The following is a 21,295-nucleotide window of genomic DNA, read 5'->3' on the forward strand; positions in this document are numbered from 1 at the left end:
AAATCACTGCACACGAGGTTGGTGTTTGCCTCTCTCCATTATCTGCTATGACCACAGATAAGGGCAACATGAGCTTTCTTAAAGATAGAGCCGGGAGCTCCATGTCCCAAGGATGGTTCAACCAGAACAGAGCAAGTGGTATTTACAGTAACTCATTAGTTTACCAAACTGACTCCAGAATTCCATTTCTTTTGGAGGAGTTTACTGTTAACAATGAGTCCCGGGTGGTACAAACGGTTAAGCATTAACTGAAAGGTTGGAGATTCAAGTCTACCCAGGGGCCCCTCCTAAGAAAGGTCTGGAGATCTACTTCTGAAAGATCAGCCACTGAATACCCTATGGAGCCACAGTTTGACTCTGACACACATGGGGTCACCATGAGTCTAAATCGACTTGACAGCAACTGGCTTATCATCAACAAAAACAGTCACCAATACTTTAGAGAGGGCTCAGCGCTCTCATTCTTGTTTTTCTCACCTGTAAATTGTGGATAACAGTACCCACCTCACAGGCTGTATGAGGGCCCAATGAACTCAGCCACAGAAAGTGCCAAACGCTGTGCCTGGCATAGATTAAGTGCTGATAAAAGTGATCTTTATTTCATCACTAAACTTTAAAGAACGACATTAATTGGAAGGTAGCTTGAGAGCTAAACACACCGTACCATCCAAGGGTCACACTCCTAGGTATTTACCCATAGAAACTGAAATTCATGTTCACACAAAACCTGCACACGGATGTTTATAGCAGCTTTATTCATACTTGCTCAAAGCTGCAAGGAACAAGATATCCCTAAATAGGTGAACAGAAAAACAAACCCCGATACCTTCATACAACGGAGTATTACTCAGCAATAAAAATAAACCATCAAGCCGAGAAAAGACACAGAGGAACCTCATATGCGTATCGGTAAGTGAAAGAAGCCAGTCAGAAAAGGCCACGTACTGTCTGATTCCAACTCTGTGGCATTCTGGAAAAGGCAAAGCTGTAGAGACAAGGCAAAGGTCAGCGGAAGGTCAGCGGTTACTCGGGGCTGGAAGGGGTGGGGAGGGATGAACACTGAGGTATGGTCGTTTTCAGGGCACTGAAACTACTCTTCCTGATACCATCACGGTGGCCACATGACATGACACATTTATCAAAATTCACTGGACTGTCGACCACAAAGAGAGAACCCTAATGTAGACCACGGCCTTTAGTTAACATGTCGGTATTGGCTCACTAATTCTAGCAAAGGTCCCACGCTAACGAAAGAGGTTAATAACAGGAGGGACCATGTACTAAGGGGAGGGGCCACACAGGGGCTCTCTAAAAAATGAAGTGTATTTAAAAAAAAAAAAAAAAAAGAAAGAAAGCTACAATTATATTTGTACTCTATTCCTAAAGAATAACAGATGCCTTTGCTAATAGTAAGAGCCCTAGTGGTGCAGTAGTTAAAGAGTTCGGCTGCTAACCGAAAGGTCAGCCAGTTTGAACTCATCAGCCGCTCCTTGGAAACCCAATAGGCAGTTCTACTCTGTCCTATACGGTCGCTATGAGTTGGAATTGCCTCGATGCAACACATTTGTTTTTTTTGGGGGGGGGTACACTAACAGCGGAGCCCTGGTGGTGCATTGGTTAAGACCTCGGCTGCTGACTAAAAGGTCAGCAGTTAGAATCCACCAGCTGCTCCTTGGAAACCCTGGGGGCAGTTCTACTCTGTCCTGTAGGGTTGCTATGAGTTGGAATCGACTCAATGGCAATGGCTTTGGGTTTTTTTGGGCGGGGGGTATCTTAATAGTAATAGAGTCCTAGGAGATTTCAAAAGGGAAATCAGAGTGTCTTGATCCCTTCCCCCTAGAGTTTTCATACATGGTTAGTATCTGGATAAAGAGAGTTAGTATCTGGATAAAGAGAAACCTAGACCCTCTGACATTCCAGAAGTATGTAAGAATACCAAGGGAACAATGTGGAATGCAGTTTATAAACCTCTGTAATCCCATAGAGTTAGCAGGAGTCTCAAAACATGTTCTGAATTTCTTGAGGTGTCTTTTGAAATATGGCCTAGGGGCTTTCTAGGCTCTTGGCAGTAGACAGGAAACCCCTGAGAATCGGAGGTAGTTTTAAAGAGGGAGAGTGAGGAAAGGGTGGACTGAGGGAGTGCAAAAGCCAACACCACTAGGGTTTTTCCAGCAGAAAGAAAAAGGGTGAGTCATTGTTGAGGTAGAAGAAACCCCAAAGACACCAGTGAGGGATAATCTGGCGTTATGGATCGAATTGTGTCCCCTAAAATATGTGTTGGAATCCTAACCCCTATAACTATGGATGTAACCCCATTTGGAAACAGGGTTTTCCTTGTTATATAAACGAGGCCATGTCAGAGTAGGGTGTAAGTCTTAAACCTAATGACTTTTTTTTCTTTAACTTTTATTGTGCTTTAAGTGAAAGTTTACAAATCAAGTCAGTCTCTCATACAAAAATTTATATACACCTTTCTTTTTTTGCTATATACTCCTAGCTGCTCTCCCCCTAATGAGACAGCACACACTTTCCCTCCACTCTCTTTTAGTATCCATTAGGCCAGCTTCTGATGCCCTCTGCCATCTCATCTCCCCCTCAGACAGGAGATGCCCACATAGTCTCATGTGTCTACTTGATCCAAGAAGTTCACTCTTCACCAGTATCATTTTCTACCCCATAGTCCAGTCCAATCCCTATCTGAAGACTTGGCTTTGGGAATTTGTTCCTGTCTTGGGCTAATAGAAGGTCTAGGGACCATGACCTCTGGGGTCCTTCTAGTGTCAGTCAGACCATTAAGTCTGATCTTTTTACTAGAATTTGAGTTCTGCATCCCACTGCTCTCCTGCTCCCTCAGGGGTTCTCTGTTGTGTTCCCTGTCAGGGCAGTCATCGGTTGTAGCCGGGAACCATCTAGTTCTTCTGGTCTCAGGCTGATGTAGTCTCTGGTTTATATCGCCCTTTCTGTCTCTTGGGCTCATAATTACCTTGTGTTTTTGGTGTTCTTCATTCTCCTTTGCTCCAGGTTTGGTTGAGACCAATTGATGCATCTTAGATGGCTTTCCCGTGTTTAAGGCTCCAGACACAACTCTCCAAGGTGGGATGCAGAACATTTTCTTAATAGATTTTATTACGCCAATTGACTTAGATGTTCCCTGAAATCATGGTCCCCAAACCCCGGCCCCTGCTACACTGGCCCTAATGACTTTTGAGGTATACAATGAGTAGCATCCACACAGAAGCAAGCAAGCACAAATGGGGAGACAGATACACATGGAGACCACCAAGGACCCAAGGAACACCGGGCTACAGAACCTGAGACAGGGACCTTCCCCCAGAGCCAGTGCCCTGAATTTGGACTTCTAGCTTCCTAAACTATGAGAAAACACATTTCTGTGCTTTAGAACCATGCACTTCTGGCATTTCTGTTACAGCACCACTAAGAAACTAAGACGTCTGGTGTAAAAAAAAAAAAAAGGAGTGACACAGAAAAGCAGCTGGAAGCAGAGAGAGGGAAGGGGCCCCATGGAATATGCGGACTCATCGGAATTCAATCAGGAGTCAAGCGGTGGTCGGGATATTTAGTCTAAGACACAAAAATATTCTCTGGAGGAGAAGCGGAACATGACTGGTCATCCCAGAGCTGAAAGAGAGAGCGTCACCGCTCCCTGGAGAAGTCGGCTGGTGTACTTCGTACAACTCAGGGGACAAAGCCATCGACAGAGCTGTGTACCAGCAGGTGGGGGGTGTGATTTCTTGTTCTCACAGCAGGTGTGTGCAGGAGTCTCCGAAACAGCCCAGTTTATACCAGGGCAGCTGAGAGAACCTTCTTCAGCTTCACACGTCGCTTCTATGTGACTCTTCAAGTCAGAAAATGCCTTGGAATAGTTAAAAATAATTCTCCCCCTAAAAACAATATCCTTTCATCATTCAGATCATCTTTCATTACAACTTCTGATTTAAGGTCTAGTGGGAAGAGATTTGCTATGGATTAAATTGTGCCCCCGAAAACTATGTGTTAATTCCTGGCCCTTTTACCTGTACCAGAGCCCTGGTGGTGCAGTGGTTAAAGTGATTGACTGCTGAAAGGTCAGCGGTTCGAAACCACCAGCGAGTCCTCGGGAGAAAGATGTGGCAATCTGCATCCTTAAAAATTTACGGCCTCGGAAACCCTATGGGGTCACTATGAATTGGAATCGACTCAACGGCAGTGGGGTGGGTTGGTTTGGGTTTTGGTACCTGTACCAAACAGGATGTGATCTTGTTTAGAAATACGAGTGTTCTTTTTATTATGTTCATAAGATCAACCAGAGTAGATTCTAATCCCAATCACTTCTAAGTCATAGAAAAAAAAAAACTAGAGAAGACCCAGAGTGCACGCATGTCACATGAAGGTTGACTACAAGCCAAGGAGTCAAGGAACATCCAGGGCTGCCTATGAGGTTAGGAATCAACACAGCTGAGACCTGATGTGCACTTTCAGCCTCCAGAACTGTGAGAAAATGAATTTCTCCTCTCTAAGGCCACCCACATGTGGTATTTCTACAATTACAGTAGCACCAGGGAACTAAGACAAGCTCCATCCACTTGTAGTATCTCAACTTCACTATTGCTCCATTAAATGGTCTGTGTTCAGCCAGAAATTAGTTTCCTGTACATCTTTCTTCCTTTCCTTTCCTCCTTCCGCTCTTCTGCTGTAGATGCACACGCTAGCTACAAATAAATAAATAAAAGTCTTAGATTTTATAACTAAAAAAATCTCAGAAGGTAAGGGAAGTTTCTCTCTTAGAAGCTGAAAGCCCTAAACCTCCCAAAAGAAGGCATGTGTATCCTTTTCCCTCCTCCTTCTCCTTTCCATTCTTCATATCTGAGGAAGTCTGAGGGAAGAAAATACTATCCTTCTGTATTTGACCCCTGCCAGTAGCTCATGGTGTCTGAGAGACTAGAAAATGGAGTTCGAGGCCTGGAGCAAATTCTTTCCCTTCCTGAGTGCCTACGTCTACATTCAGATAGCTAGGCTGGAAACAAAATGGCTCCCTTTGGCCAACTTGTCTACCCAAGGGTATGGTACTGGGGACAGAGATTTTCTCCCCACAACATTCATGCAGATGCAGTGAGGCTGAGAAGGTGGCCAGGGTGTGCTGTGCACCACTCTCCACTGGGCACCACGTCTTCATACTAATACTTCACCTGCCCTAGGTGTCCCCAGGACAGCAAAGAGTAACTGTGGCTGAAAAACTGTTGCATCCTCAATCCTTTGTGGAGAGAACTCTCAATTTCTGTTTTCCTTACACCCTAAAGGATTCACCAAAGTTCTCAAACGAGCACTTTAATATTCTGAAAATGATGTTAATTTTGATCCTTCCCATTTAAAAAAGTATCGCTGCAAAATAAGTGTTGACAAGGGTGGGGAGAAACTGGAACCCCGTGCATTGCTGGAGGGAATGTAAGATGGTGCAGCCGCTGTGGAGAACAGTTTGACAGTTCCTCAAAAAGTTCAACACAGAATTACCACCAAAAAAAAAGCAAACCACTGCTGTCAAGCCAATTCCAACTCGTAACGACTTTATAGGACAGAGCAGAACTGCTCAATAGAGTTTCCAAGGAGCAGGTGGTGGATTTGAACTGCCGATCTTTTGGTTAGCAGCTGTGGCTCTCCATAGCTCTTAACCACTGACCCAGCAATTCCACTCTAGGCTGTGAATTGTGTCCTCCCCAAATACATATTCAAATCCTGGCCCCTATACCTATAAAGATGACACTGTTTGGAAATAATGGCTTTCTTTTCTTTGTCATATAATTGGGTCATACTGGAGTCAGGCGGTTCTGAACCTAATCACTTCTAAGTTACAAAGAGAGCAAAATGCACAGAGACACACACAGGGAGACGAGGAAGGCAGGTGGCACAGACAGGTGTACCTAAACAGATTTCTAGAAGATACTAGAAGCTGAAACAGATGAGAGCCATGCCCTGGATTCAGACCTGTAGCCTCCTGAGCTCTGAGAAGATAAATTTCTGTCCTTAAAGGCGCCCACGTGTGGTATTTCTGTTAAGGCAGCACTAGGAAACTAAGACATAAGTACACACTTGAAGACCTGAAAACAGGGCTTCAAACAGATCCTTGTACACCAGTGTTGACTGCAGCATTATTTGCAATAACCAACAGGTGGAAACAACCCGTGTGCATCACCAGAGGAGTGGGTACACAAAATGTGGTGCACACACATAAAGGAACCCTACTCAGACATCAAGAGAGATGAAGTTTTCATACGTGCTACAAAACGCACTGACCTTGAAAACACTATGCTGAGTGAAATATGCCAGACACAAGGGGAGAGAGATAGTATGACCCCACTTACACTCGGCAAATATACAGAGACTGAGAGTAGGTTAGGGATTACCTGGGGTGGGGGAGCGGAAGGGAGCAGCAATGTTTGACGGGTTCAGAGTCTCCTGTTAACCGCAGAAACACAGAGAGCAGTGAAGGTTGGAAAAAAAGAACGTCTGCCACTCTGAGTTAAAGTCAGGTAGCAACAACAAAGGCTAACTGTACCAGAATGGGTAGTTTTGCTTTTGAGTCTCAAATCTTAAAATTCACTGGAGAGAGAGAGAGAGCTGGTGGCACAGTGGTTAAGAGCTCAGCTGCTAACCGAAAGGTCGGCCGCTCGAACCCACCAGCTGCTCTGTAGGAGAAAGATGTGGCAGTCTGCTTCCATAAAGATTATAAAGATTACAGCCTTAGAAATCCTATGGGGCAGTCCTATAGAGTCATTATGAGTCAGAATCAACTCAACAGCAATGACTTTTATTATATATATGTGTGTGTGTGTATATATATACACTTTTTTTTCTTCTAGTCAGGAAAGAAGAGAGTGATTTTAAGGATATTTTTCATGGTCCTAAAAATAACTACCGTTGCAAATAATAAAACAGACCCCAAGAAACAGTGCAGCCTTTGCCACTACAGAGTTAATTCCTGCTTCACCAGGAGGAGGGGGGTCCTGAGGCCATTTGTAGGAAGAGCTGTCTTTTTCCCAAGGTTTCTCTGAATGACATGCTGGTTTTCTTCCAAAGCCAGCCTCAGGAATCTTCGAGCAAGGCTCTGTCTGTTAGGGGCCAGAACCTCCAGAGAGGAGAGCTTGCTTTTGATTTTGGAAGTGAGCTCTTCATTCTGTCGTTGCTTCAGAGCAATGAAAGAAGTAGGCATCTTATAATAAAAGGATCCGACCCGGGGAGAAAACAGGTTCCATTTCCACTCTCTTTTTAAACACTCTTTTAAATTAAATTCTCTGTGGGTTTTCCGTTTCCAATTCCGCCACCAAAGTCACGGGCACTACACAGAAACTTAACCAGTATCCCAAACACAACACCCCAAAGCAGCGGAAAATTAATCTCTTCAAGAAGGCTCTGAAGTTTCTTGTTTTCTCCAAGATTAACAGTAATTAGACTGTTCACACGGCCCCGACTTTGAATATGCTGTTCCCTCTGCCTGCAAACCTCTCCCCTCCTCCACGTAGCAAGCTCCAGTCATCCCTCAGGACCAATTACGTTCTCCCTCTGGGGCCTTCACGAGTTAACCCAGCTGTGCCCTCTCCCCTGTGCATTCAATGTTTATTTACAAAAGAGACGTGATTCCCACGAGGCAGTGGTGTTAGCTGCTGTTGAGTTGGCCCGACTCCTGGTGACCCGTGCACAATGAAATGAAAAGCTGCCTGGTCACACACCATCCTTCATGACTGGCTGCAGGCTGAACCACTGTGATCCATAGGGTCTTCACTGGCTGATTTTTGGCAGCAGATCACCAGTCCTTTCTTCTTTGTGTCTTAGTCTAGAAGCTCCACTGAAACTTCTGTAGCAACAGAGCAACATGCAAACCTCCATGGACAGATGGGTGGTGCTTGTGCACGAGGTATACTGTCTGAGAATTGAACTCAGGTCTCCAGTACAGAAGGCAGGTAGTCCCCGACTTACAGTGTATTCAAGTGACGACAAACCGCACCTATGATGGTCTTTTTTTTCCTTTTGTACAACTTTTATTTATTTTTTTTACTGTACTTTAGACGAAAGTTTACAGAACAAACTAGCATCTCATTAAAGAGTTACTACATACATTGTTTTATGACATTGGTTAACAACCCCATGACATTCTCCCTTCTCGATCTGGGGCTCCCATTACCAGCTTTCCTGTCCCCTCCTACCTTCTAGTCCTTGCCCCTGAGCTGTTGTGCCCCTTCAGTCTAGTTTTGTTTTATGGGCCTGTCTATTCTTTGCCTGAAGGGTCTACCTCAGGGGTGACTTCATTACTGGGCTAAAAGGTGTCCAGGGGCCATACTCTCAGGGTTTCTCCAATCTCTGTCAGGCCAGTAAGTCTGGTCTTTTTTTTTGTGAGTTAGAGTTTTGTTCTACATTTTTCTCCAACTCTGTCCGGGACCCTCTATTGTGATTCCTGTCAGAGCAGTCAGTGGTGGTAACTGGGCACCATCTCATTGTACTGAACTCAGTCTGGTGGAGGCCATGGTAGTTGGGGTTCATCAGTCCTTTGGACCGATCTTTCCCTTGTATCTTCAGTTTTCCTCATTCTCCCTTGCTCCCGAAGAGGGGAGACCAGTGCAGTATCTTAGATGGCCGCTCACAGGCTTTTAAGACCCCAGACGCTACTCACCAAAGTAGAATGTAGAACATTTTCTGTATAAACTATGTTATGCCAATTGAGCTAGATGTTTCCCGAGACCATGGTCCCCATAGCCCTCAGCCCAGCAGTTCGGTCCCTCAGGGAGTCTGGTTGTGTCTATGGAGCTTCCATGACCTTGTCTTGTACAAGTTGTGCTGGCTTCCCCAGAATTATGTACTGTCTTTCCCTTCATCAAATCTTTTGTACATCTTATTGTTAGTAATATGTACGATAATATTAAAATATATCTGTAAATTTATATGTAATATTTCCAACTCCCAAAGACAAATAAAGATCAGATTTATAAAGATACTGATAATAAATGGCAATAATAATGAAAACTTAAAAAAAAAGAGGTATTTGACTTGAGTCAGAACCAACTTATGACGGAGTTGTTGAAACAGAACCCCATTATAAGTTGGGGATTACCTGTACTGAACCACCAATGCCCCCTCTTACACAGCAGAAATGTGTGAGTGATTATAAAAAACAGCCCCAAGTTCCCTGCAAAAAATGAAATCTCTCTCTCTTCCTCTTGACTCTGGACTTTGTCATGTGAATTGCTGTGGCCCATGGGACATTAGCAAATGTGACAAGAGGAAGCTTGAGTAATGACCGTGCTCTGAGTCTTTCACTCTCTTGCTCCTGGGGACTCTTCTACCATGTGAACAAAATAATGAGACATACATGACAGTGCCCCAGCTGACAGCAGCCCAACCACCAAACACGTGAGTGAAGCCATCCCAAGACATCCATGAATGAACCCGGGCAAAACCAGCAGAAGAACCACCCAGCTGAGCCCAGCCCAAACTGACACCCCCACACAATTTTGAGCTAATAAATGGTGGCCCTTTTTAAGCCACTAAGTTTTGGGGTGGTTTGCTATATAGAAAATAGGTAACAAACACAATACATGCTAAACGAACATAGAACGGATGAATCAAATAATTGATCAATGATCAATGAACAAAATAGAAAAGACCAGTGGGTTTTTTGGGGGGGGTATATATATACATATATGGAGCCCCAGTGGCATAGTGGCTAAGAGCTCAGCTGCTAACCAAAAGGTTGGCAGTTCGAATCTACCAGGCACTCCTTGGAATCTCTTTGGGACAGTTCTACTCTGTACTATAAGGTCGCTATGAGTCGGAATCAACTCAATGGCAATAGGTTTGGTTTGGTTTTATACATATATAGATTTACATATAGTTGTTGTTAGGTGCTGTTGAGTCGATTCTGACTGAAGAGCTGGGAAATACCATCCTCAGCAAAGGAAACACCAAGTGCACTGCCCAGAGAGGAAGAAGATCAACATGGAGACCAACATGGCTGAATAACCAGGAGTAGAGGGCAGGATGGTACGTGATGAGGCAGGAAAGGTGAGCAGAAGGCAAGTCCCACAAGGATGGTGACCCCAGCACCAAGGTAGGGTTTTGTTCAGATTGCAATGGAAAGTTCTAGAAGGATCTTCAGCAGAACCTAACTCTGCCCCGGCATGCGCCATCCTCACAATCATTGTTACGCTTGAGCCCACTGTTGTAACCACTGTATCAATCCATCTCCTGGGGGGTCTTCTTCTTTTTCGCTGACTCTCTACAAAGCATGATGTCCTTCTCCAAGGACTCATCCCTCCTGATAACATGTCCAAAGTATCTGAGACATAATCTCTCCATCCTTGCTTCTAAGGAGCATATTCTGGTCGTACTTCTTCCAAAACAGATTTATTACATATATATGTATATGTATGTGTATGTTTATGTGTATGTGTGCGTGTATACACACACACACGCACACACACACACACACACATAAAATGCCTCAAGGCACCCTGGCGGTATAACGGTTAAGAGTCCGGCTGCTAACAGAAAGGTTGGCAGTTGGAACCCACCCAGCTTCTCCATAAGAGAAAGTCCTGGCAATCTGCTCCTGTAAAGATCACAGCCTAGAGAGCCCTATGAGGCGGTTCTGCTCTGTCACATGGGTTGCTATGAGCTGGGATCGACTCCCAGCACCCAACAACATAAGATATCTCTCTGGTTCTGTTTCTCCAGAACACCAAGACAGATGTCATCTGCTGCTGCCATCTGCACCCTCTCCGTGAGCCCCGGCCCACCCCCTCTATACCTTCACACACCACACCCCACCCGCAGCCTGCTGACTGCTCACACCTCTGCTGGGCAAGGCCGCTGCCCGGTAGCGCAGACTTCAGCCCGTGAGCCCTAAGCGCAGACACAGCTCCACCACCTGCAGGTTGAGCAAGCCTCCGCATAGGCCTCTGTCCTTAACGTGGGCTGGGAGGCGTGCCCAGAGGCCTGTCCTGAGGGGTGAAGGGGTCGATGAATGCAGAGCAAGCAGCCCGGGCCTGGTGGTGTCAGGCTCAGGAGTGGAAGCTGACGTCTACTAACCCGTTCCACCCCTTCCCCATCAGCTGGGCGAGTCCTCTTAGCCCTGATTCCGGGGAATACCAGCCCTTTCTGGAGAGGTCACAGAGACTCTGTATCCCTCAGAATCTTGATCTGGTCACTGGCTCCTTTCTGATCCCGAACTTCCTGAATGCCTCTCACTTCTAGGCCCTCGTGGTGGGTCATGCTCCTCAGTTTGCTTCCCACGCCAACTTAGCCCTTGGCTCCACATCTTCTGTTCACCTGTGGTGGTTGTTAGCAGCCACAGAGTTGGGCCCCGACTCATGGCGACCCCATGCACAGCGAGAAACACTGCCAGGGCCGTGCCATCCCCATGATCAGCTGCGGATTGGACTGCTGTGAACCACAGGATTTCATCGGCTGGTTTTCGGAAGTAGATCTCCAGACCTTTCTTCCTAGTCTGTCTAGGTCTGGGAGCGCCACTGAAACCTGTTCAGCATCGCAGCAACATGCAAACCTCCACTGACAGAAGGGTGGTGGCTGTGTTTGAGGGGCACTGGTCAGGAATCCAACTCAGGTCTCCCTCATGGAAGACGAAAATTCTACCACTGAACCATACTTAGATAAAATGCCTATCCTTCCTCGGTTCCTCCCTTCCTTTTTCTCCCAAGAGAGGGGGATGGGTTAGGATTCTAACACACATTTTGGGAGGGCACAGTTCAATCCACAGCACCAAGCCACTAACTTTTCTTTCACTTTCTCCCAATCCTTTGGCCATTATGTCTCCTCCCCGTTCCCTGTCACCAGGTTTAAATCTCATCCCTAAATCTTCTGGGTTTTCTGGCTCCTTCTTCTCCAAAACCATTTTTTTTTTTTTGAGGGGGGCTAGGGAGGTGTATACAGATTACAAGCAGTGATGGGGGCCAAAGAGGAAATTAAAGGGTGAGGGGGATAGAGTCATGGGTGAGCCCTGTGATGGGGAACACAGACATGGCCTCCCTGCAGTGGTGACACCTGGATTAAAACTGTAACACGGGAATGAGTGGGCCACTCGAAGAGCTGGGAAATGTCATCCTCAGCAAAGGAAACACCAAGTGCACAGCCCAGAGAGGAAAAAGATCAACATGGAGACCAACATGGCTGAAGAACCAGGAGCAAATGGTGGGATGGCATGTGATGAGGCAGGAGAGGTGAGCAGAAGGCAAGCCCCAAAAGGATGGTGACCCTGGCACCAAGGTAGGGTTTTATTCAGATTGCAACGGAAAGTTCTAGAAAGATCTTCAGCAAGCAAAGGACATGTAGTGATTCATGAAACCAGACTATGAGCTACCTGAATGCAAAGACTTTGTTTTCTTCTCCCCCCAGGGCTAAAATGAATTTTGGTAAAGGCTGTTCAGCAAGTGTGTGAAGAAAAGACTGGGAAGGACAGGAATGCAAAACCCCCAAAGGGTCCATATTCTGCATTTCAGAGCCTAGACTGTAGTACATTCTCACCAAATATGCAAACACTATTACATACAAAAGTGACCGTGGAGACAACAGGAGGGACAATTTACTTTTATAAGCTCAGTAACTCACATGGACCAGACATCGATTTTGGGGCCATATTTCTTCCTGGCAAGCAGTTCGGGCGCGGCGTAGGCAGGGCTGCCACACTGTGTGCTGAAGGGGTCCGAGTAACCCAGGATCCCTGCGCAGTTGCTCAAACCAAAGTCTGTAAAAAGGGGGCGGACAAAACCGACTCCGAATTAGAAAATGTGGAAATGAAGAGGAAGGGAAAAATAAGAGACAGCAGGAAAGGAAACATTCTCTCAGGCTAACACATAATTTCACATCCAAAGAAAACCCAGGCCACAGCTGCAAACCATAACCCCTGGATATGAGTCTCAGTACAAAAGGGGAGGAAGGTTGTCAGGTGACAGCTTTCTTGCTTAACCAGAAACATTTTACAGCAAACCTCACCGTAAAATCCAGCTAGAGCTAAAAGTATGTTGAACGAAAATGCATATTTCCATCAAATCTTGCAAATGAGTCATCCAGGAGAAGGAAAGGCTTTGCTTTCTAGGACTGGGGCAGGACGAGAAAACCTGGCCAGGGATGCAAAGTCAGCCTCTGGGCTTCCAGGGGCCAAGTGGGGGAAAAGCTAAAGGAAGACTGATTTCCTCTGGCTGGTGCCCCTGCCACCCTCGGTGACATGCGATTCAGCCATTTACAGTGGGCTTTTTCAGCTGAATGTTTTCATTTCGTGCAAGTCTCCTAAAAATTTCCCCAATCCTTGCAGCACATATGGTGATCTGAACATGAAAAAAAAACGCCCAATAATTTACCCACTGCTGTCAAGTCTATTCTGACTCATGGCAACGCCATGTGTTATAGAGTAGAACTGCACTCCACAGGGTTTTCTTGGCTGTGGGGGAATCGTTGAAGAAGTAAATGGCCAGGCCTATCCTCCATGGTGCCACTGGGTGGGTTCAAACCACCAACCGTTAGCTTAGTTGTTGACTGCAAATCATTCGTGCCACCCAGGGGCCCTCCCAACAATTTAGACAACACTAAATATTGGCCTAAAAACCGAATCCTGGAAAGGTGGCAATGTGAGTGAGACTAGGTGACCTTGTGGCATTGCTTCATTCTTGGACGGTTAAGGCAACTGGGAAGAGGAAGCACCCCTATGCATCTAAAGCTACTCTGGGTCCATCATGCCTTTTGTGGCTTGTTTTCTTCTGATCTTAAAGATACATACCACTAACACAGCTCATTAGAGCGGTGTTAGTGGTATGTATGCCCTTATCTGATAGTTTTCCTCCATCTTTGTTGTCTCAGAATTAAAATCAAGGTTCATTCTTTGAACTTCAATGTAAATATTATGGCCCCGTGCCCCCAAAGACAAGACTTTTGGGCCACAAGGCTCAATCGGGAAGGGGCTGTGATGAGAGACTGCCTCCAAAGTCTTGCACAAAAACCTTGTCTTTCCTCAATCAGCAATATTTATACCTAATTTCCTTATTGACTTTTCTCCTGCACTCAAACGTGTCTCCACCTGCAAAATGGAGCATCTATTTAAGCTTTGGGGAAGCTCAGAAAAGGGATAACACAGAACAGGGTCGAGCTTTGAGTCCATGAAGTCACTCACACGCCACGGATCGAGATGCCATGCCAAAAAGATCTTCCAGGCGTCCTCGGCTTAAGTTGCATCACAAAATAACTTTTCTAAAATAGAGCCCCATCCAAGCAGAGCTCCGAAAACTCTCTCTGGCTCTGCACCCACCTAAACTCTTCAGCCCAGACTCCATGGTGAAGAAGCAGAACCTACAACAGGGGTCAGCAAACCAACTAGAGATAAACTGTGTGCTCAGCATTTAACGTTTCCTTTGTTTTTGTTTGTTAATTTTATTACGGTAAAATATATACAACTAAACATTAGCCATTTTAACTGTTTTTATGAGCACAATTCAGGGACATTAATTACATTCACCGCTGTTTCCATCACCCTAAACAGAAACTGGGTACCCCTAAGGCATTAATTCCCCATTTCCTCCTCCCCCCAGTCCCTGGTAACCACTAATAAGCTTTGGTCTCTGTCATTCGCCTAGCGTAGAATTTTATATAAGTGAGAATCATACAATATGTGTCTTTTTGTCTCACTTATTTTAAAGTGTAATGTTTTCAAGGAGTCGTCGGATGGTACGAACGGATAACGCATTCAGCTGCTAACTGAAAGGTTGAAGGTTCGAGTCCACCCAGACATACCTCAGAATAAAGGTCTAGTAAGCTACTTCCGAAAAAATCAACGACTGAAAACCTTATGGAGCACAGTTTTACTCTGATACACGAGTCATCATGAGTCAAGTTGACTCAATGTCAACTTTTTTTTTTTAATTTTACTGTGATTTAGGTAAAAGTTTACACCCCAAATTAGTTTCTCATTCAAAAATTTACACATATTGTTTTGGGACATTGGTTGCAATCCCCACATTGTGTCAGCACTCTCCTCCTTTCCCTGTCCATTCATCCAGTTTTCCTGTCCCTTCCTGCCTTCTTATCTTTGCTTTTGGGTCAGGAGTTGCCCATTTGTTCTTGTGTACTTGATTAAACTAAAAAGCACGTTCCTCACATGTGTTATTGTTTGTTTCATAGGCCTGTCTAATCTTTGGCTGAAGGGTGGATTTCGGAAGTGGCTTCAGTTCTGAGGTAGCAGGGTGTCCTGGGCCAGGGTCTCAGGGGTTCCTCCAGTCTCTGTCAGGCCAGTAATCAACGTCAACTTTTTTAAAATGTTTTCAAAGTTCATCCATGTAGTAGCATGTTCTTCCTTGCTTTTTATGGCTTTTTTCTTCTCTTGCTCCCTCCTCTTCTCCTCCTTTGCTCTCTTACCCTTTCCACCTTCATCCCCACCCCAGGCTCCTTTCCCACTGACATAATCCACAAAAGGAAGAACTTCGGGAGCCACAGAGGTTTCAGATCCCTTTCTGAGGAGGAGACATTTGTTCAAAAGTATCTGGGGGACCCTGTTCTCAGACCCCACCCCATAATATCACTGAAGTAGAAGAGGGGTTGATCATTTTTATAAAGAGAAAAATCAAATCATAATTTAAAGTGGATGGTTGTTAAAATGCTTTCAGTTTAAAATTCAATTAAAAAAAAATCTATTTTCAGGGTGCACACGTTGAGAATCAATAACCATCTAGAAAGAAGTCCTTGAATACCAGGCATTTGGACTTTTAGGTAATGAGCAGTAACAATTTTTTTTTTTTTTAAGCTACGTGAGCCGTGAAAAATTTTTCCACTAAAATGTATTTATGGCTTGGAACTAGACAGAGGTGGTGGTTGTACAACCTTGGGAATGTACTAAATGCCACTGAATTGTACACTTTAAAATGGTTAATTTTATGTCATGTGAATTTTACCTCAATAAAAAAAAACAATGGGGAAAAATATTAACTGAAAGCAATTTTAATGAAAACAACAAAGGTATAGAGATCACCTGCTAGGGTAAAGGAGCCTCTGGGTGATGCAAACGATTAAAGTGCTTAACTGCTAACCTAGAGAGGTTGGAGTTCGAGTCCACCAAGAGGTGCCTCAGAAGAAAGGCCTGGCAATCTACTTCTGAAAAATCAGCCATTGAAAACCCTATGGAGCACAGCTCTACTTTGACACACGAGGTTGCCATGAGTCGAAGTCAAACTGGATGGAAACTGGTTTTTTTTTTTTTTTTTTACTGTGGTAAAATGGAAAAACAAGGAGCCCAATGGTGCAAAGGGTAAGTGCTCAGCTGCTAAACAAAAGGTTGGAGGTTAGAACCTACCAGCTGGCTCCACGGGAGAAAAGACCTGGTGATCTGCTCCCATAAAGATCACCCATTGCTGTCAAGAGTCAATTTCAACTCACAGAGATCCTATAGGACAGAGTAGAACTGCCCCATAGGATTTCCAAGGCTGTAAATCTATACAGAAGCAGATTGCTACATCTTTCTCCCATGGAATGGCTAGTGGGTTTGAACCACAGACCTTTTGGTTGGCAGAAGAGTGCTTAACCACTGCACCACCAGGGCTCCCCCATAAAGATTACAGCCTAGGAAACCCTATGAGACAGTTCTACTCTGTCACATGGTGTCGCTATGAATAGGAATCAACTCAACAGCATACAACAACAAAACGAAAAGACAGTATACCTTCTTCTCACTTGTCAACTATCTCATTATCCAACTTTTCGCACTTATGACCACAGTAAAAAATCTACTATCTGACTATTTTGCACATTAATGACGTACATCTGGCAGTAACAAACGCCGAGGCACAAGGCAAGAATAACACTGGCTGTGATGGTTAAGGCTGTGTGTCAACTTGGCTGGGCCATGATTCTCAGTGGTTAGGCAGTTATGTAATGATGTAATTTGGCAGTTAGGTAATGATGTAGTCATCCTCCATTTGCACATTACAGTGATTTCACAAAATGACCTGGTCTTTGGAACCTAACCATGCTGATACATGAGGAGAGGGTGTAAGCATGAAGAAATAAGAATTATATTATTTGGAGCAACATTTTAAGTAAAGCTTCATAAATAGTCATGTTATGGGCCCAATCTCATAGAGTCCCTAAAGAGTCATCTCTAGATTTCTGAAACTAAAACAAGACTCCATTCCTAATCTCAGTGGGGTTCTGTTAACAGCAGAGAGCAGCTTCATTCAGTTCCTTCCTCAGCTCCAAATCAAAGAAGAAAAAAAAAAAAAAAAACACCAAACCCACTGCGGTAGAGTCAATTCTGACTCCAGGCTTGTCTATAAAGACGTGCTTGTCAGGAGAGGAGGGCGAGGAAAGAAGAGACTGAGATCACCCCCACTCTTCCCAGGCAAATCTGGAAATAGGGAGTCTCATCTTAAGTACAGCTTCTAGAAGATAAATTAGTGGGGGATTTGGGGAGGGGGAGAGATAAAAATCTGCATTTTACCTGGCTCATGTTGACCTAGCCGAAGGGGTTTAATTTAAAATACATTGTAGAGAAAAAGCCAGTAGGTTTCACATTCGTAATTGTACTTATTAAAGTTTTACACATATATATGCCTATAATTAGAACTATGAGACTGGAGAGACGTTCACCTCCCAGGAAATGTCACACAGGTCTGCCTCAATTAGATTTGGTAAATACATAAGCCAATTATCACTCCGCTTTCACGAGGGTTGGAAAATGAATCTCAAAAAACACCCAAGTGAATGCTGCTTCGGAATGCTAACACGAAAAAGTCGTTCTAAGATGTGGTTCGTACATTTTAAGATACTAGATCATCAAACATCAGACTGTTTTTTGGAAGGGAAAAAAAAATTCCTGATTAAATCAAATCCTACTCCTGGTAATTCTAGCTAATTTGAAATGTGACTTAAGTAGATTTATTTAAATTAAATACTTTCAAAGAAAGACAAACTCTCAAAAGAGGAAATGATAATAGCTATAATCAACCTCTGAAAAACAACTAGGTAAACTCCTTTGAAGAAAGGTTCAAAGTGCTTTCAAGTTACGAAAAGACTGGGGTGGAGACGTTTGATCTAAATCGCTCAGCCCACGGGCAAGAAAACCCACAAGACTCTGGGCCTGCCTTCCCTCCAGCACTGCCCCTCACCCCATGCCTAAAAAGCCTACCCCATTTAAAAAAAAACAACGGAATGGATTCTGCTAAGCAAAACGCAATTCCCTGGTTCGCTCTGGGACAGTATAAGGTCTCTTTCAATTACAGGTGAGAATTAGGGCCCTTGGGTTTTAGCTGGGCATGAGAGAACTGGGAGCTAAGCGAAAAGTAAGTTCTAATAAACTCATTGCCATCGAGTGATACTGACTCATGAAAACCCCATGTGTGCAGACCAGAACTGCCCCATTGGGTTTTCTTGGCTATAATCTTTACAAAAGCAGATCGCCAGGCCCTTCTCCCCTGGTGCCACTGGGTGGGTTCAAACTGCCAACCTTGAGGTTATTAATCACGAGAAAACCATTTGAGCCACCCAGGAACTAGTTCTAACAAAAACCAAACCCAATTCCACTGCGCCAATTCTGAGTCATAGCTACCCTACAGGACAGAGTGGAACTGCTCCATAGGGTTTCCAAGGAGAACCTGGTACACTTGAACTGCTGACCTTTTGGTTAGCAGCCGCGGCATTTAACCACTACACCACCAGGGTTTCCATTCAAAAGGGTTTCCATTCCAACAAAGAGAAGTCCAATCACCAGAGCCTCCTCTCCAGCAGTTCTAGGAATCCTGGTTTCTGACCTGAAACCCCCACCAGGGCCTCTCTGTTCCAACAAGCTGAAATGCCTGCTCAGGTGCCAGTCCAGCAGTTGCCCACCTGAGAGGTGCCGCTCTCGAGGCATTTGAATAAAATGCTTCCTGGTATCAAAAAGCAGCCATCCCACACCACCTCAGGAGGTAGTATAGGTTCTGATTTACGTATATAATTTCTTCACTTCACGTACGCAGGCCTCCTCAAAAAGGTTTTCTTATTTGGCCAATCTGTAAGCTACTTATCAATGCACTCACTATTTACAGTGGTAGGTTCGTCCAGAATCTTCTGAGCAAACTTCTAACCAATAAAAGGTCTGTATATGTATCTTACCTAAGAGCTATGGCTGCTCCTTGGAAACCCTACCGGGCAGTTCTACCCTGTCCTGTAGGGTTGCTATGAGTTGACATCAACTCGATGGCAATGGGTTTGGGTTTTTTGGTACATTTCTAATTTTATAAATGAATGTCTAGGGATATCACTAGGAGTCTCGAGGTATTGCAGACGGTTAAACACCCGCCTGCTAACAAAAAGGTTGGCAGTTCAAACCCATCCAGAGGTGCCTCGGAAGAAAGGCCTGACAGTCTTCTTCCAAAAGGTCATAGTCATTGAAAGCCCAATGGAGCACAGTTCTACTCTGACTCACATGGGGTTGCCATGAGTCAGAGTTGACTCGATGGCAACTGGACTAGAAGGGGTATCACTGGAGGAGACAGAAATTGAGCAAACTGAAGAAAGGAAACAGGATGGGTAATACTAGATCGAGATATGCAACCAACCCATCCGTGGACACCACTTGGCTTGAACCACAGCCTCGGTCTACACGAGGCAAGTAAAATTACTCCAGTGTTTATTGTAGTCTATGTCCCGCCTTTGTCGTTTGGTTGTTAGTTGCCGTGGAGTTGGCTCCTGGTGATCTTGCACATAAGAGAACAAAATGTTGCCTGGCCCTGCACCACCTGCATGATCACTGGGGTGTCGGTGTATCGTTGTGGCTCTTTTCAATCCATCTCATTGACAGGGTTTCTCTCGTTTTCACTGACCCTCTACTTTATCAGCCATGATGTATTTTTCCCAAGATTGGTCTTTCCTGTTGACATGCCTAAAGTTAAGGAGGTCAAAGTCCTGCCATCCTCACTTCTAAGGAACATTCTGGTTGTGTTTCTTCTAAAACCGATTTGTTTCTTTTTTAGCAGTCCATAGTAATAGTCAGTATTCTTCGTCAACACCACAATTCGAATGCATCAATTCTTCTTCCATCTTCCTTTTTCATTTTGTCCAGCTTCGCATGCATACGAGGCATATGCTTTGGCTCAGGTGCACTTTAATTGTCAAAGTGACATCTTTGCCTTTTAGCACTTTAAAGAGATCTTTTACAGTAGATATTCCCAATGCAAGCTGTCATTAAATTTCTCTTGACTGCTGTTTCCATGGGCATTGATTGTTAATCCAAGTACCTAGACGGAAATCAACTTCAATTTCTTCTCCATTTATCATGATGTTGTTTATCAGCCCAGTTTACACCCGGCCTTTACACAGCATCTTCTCTTACAAGCCCTGCTGTTGTCATGGCAAGTGTCACCTTTGCCTCCACTTTTTCCAAAGACAAGTTACAGGTCAACCTGCCAGGGTTCTTAAGCAAATATCTCCTTTCCTCCATTCCTCCCCCGCCACGGGGGAGGCTTTTTTTGTTCAATGCCCCAGATCCCAGCAAAGAAGGAACAGAAAGACATCCTGCAGGTATTTCAACAAAGGCCTTGTGTCACTCCTTCTGTCTTGGGCACTCAGATACTAAAAAACAACAGTAAAACAATCTGATAAAAAGAAAGCCCTCTGGATTGTCTAAGAATCTTCCAGCGATAGAGTCTTCACAATGCTTATTGAACAATAATCTGCTTCCTCTTAACGCTGATCTCCCAGTAACGAGCAGATCCCGTTGACATCCATCAATGGTGCTTCATCACTCAGCCAGGGGTCTGGAAGCAGCTGCAGCCCCTGGCCTGTTACTGGGATGGAAGCTGGCTGTGACTGCCAAGTATCTAATAAGTCATGTGGGTGATATGTTTTACAAAGGTCCCAAGAAAATTTTCAGAATTTGCCAAACACGATTTCCTTCTTGGGCACAGAAAGTTAAATTCACAAAGTTCTACTGAGCCTTCTGTTTTCCCCTAATGTTAATCTTTTCAAAGCCATTGAGGTGGAAGAAATTACTTGCATTTGAGGTAGGAAAAGAAAGAAAAGAGAAGGATATAAGAAGGTGTTGTCTGACATCTGGGTGTGAAAAGATGTGAAAATGAGAGAGATTTTTGCCAAGAGCAACCACACAGGCGAACATAAAACAAAACTCTTCTATAGAACAAACCAGAGTGAACTCACTTCTAGATCCTGAATTATGACTTTTATAGTCCCTGGGTGGTGGATCAGAGCTTTGGTAGCACAGTGGTTAAGAACTACAGCTGCTAACCAAAAGGTCAGCAGTTCAAATCCACCAGCCACTCTA

At 44.5% G+C, this 21,295-nt stretch overlaps 1 protein-coding gene across 1 annotated transcript in view; it reads right to left on the reverse strand.

Moving 5' to 3' along the window:
* HUNK (hormonally up-regulated Neu-associated kinase) overlaps positions 1-21,295 on the reverse strand; it is a 127,109-nt gene that overhangs the window by 39,994 nt on the left and 65,820 nt on the right. Inside the window, exon 4 of the mRNA XM_049857976.1 lies at positions 12,610-12,745. Within this exon, the coding sequence (XP_049713933.1) occupies positions 12,610-12,745 (136 nt within the window). The remainder of the gene's footprint in view (positions 1-12,609; positions 12,746-21,295) is intronic.

This window comes from Elephas maximus, chromosome 18, assembly GCF_024166365.1.
Source record: "Elephas maximus indicus isolate mEleMax1 chromosome 18, mEleMax1 primary haplotype, whole genome shotgun sequence".
Lineage (NCBI taxonomy): Eukaryota > Metazoa > Chordata > Mammalia > Proboscidea > Elephantidae > Elephas > Elephas maximus.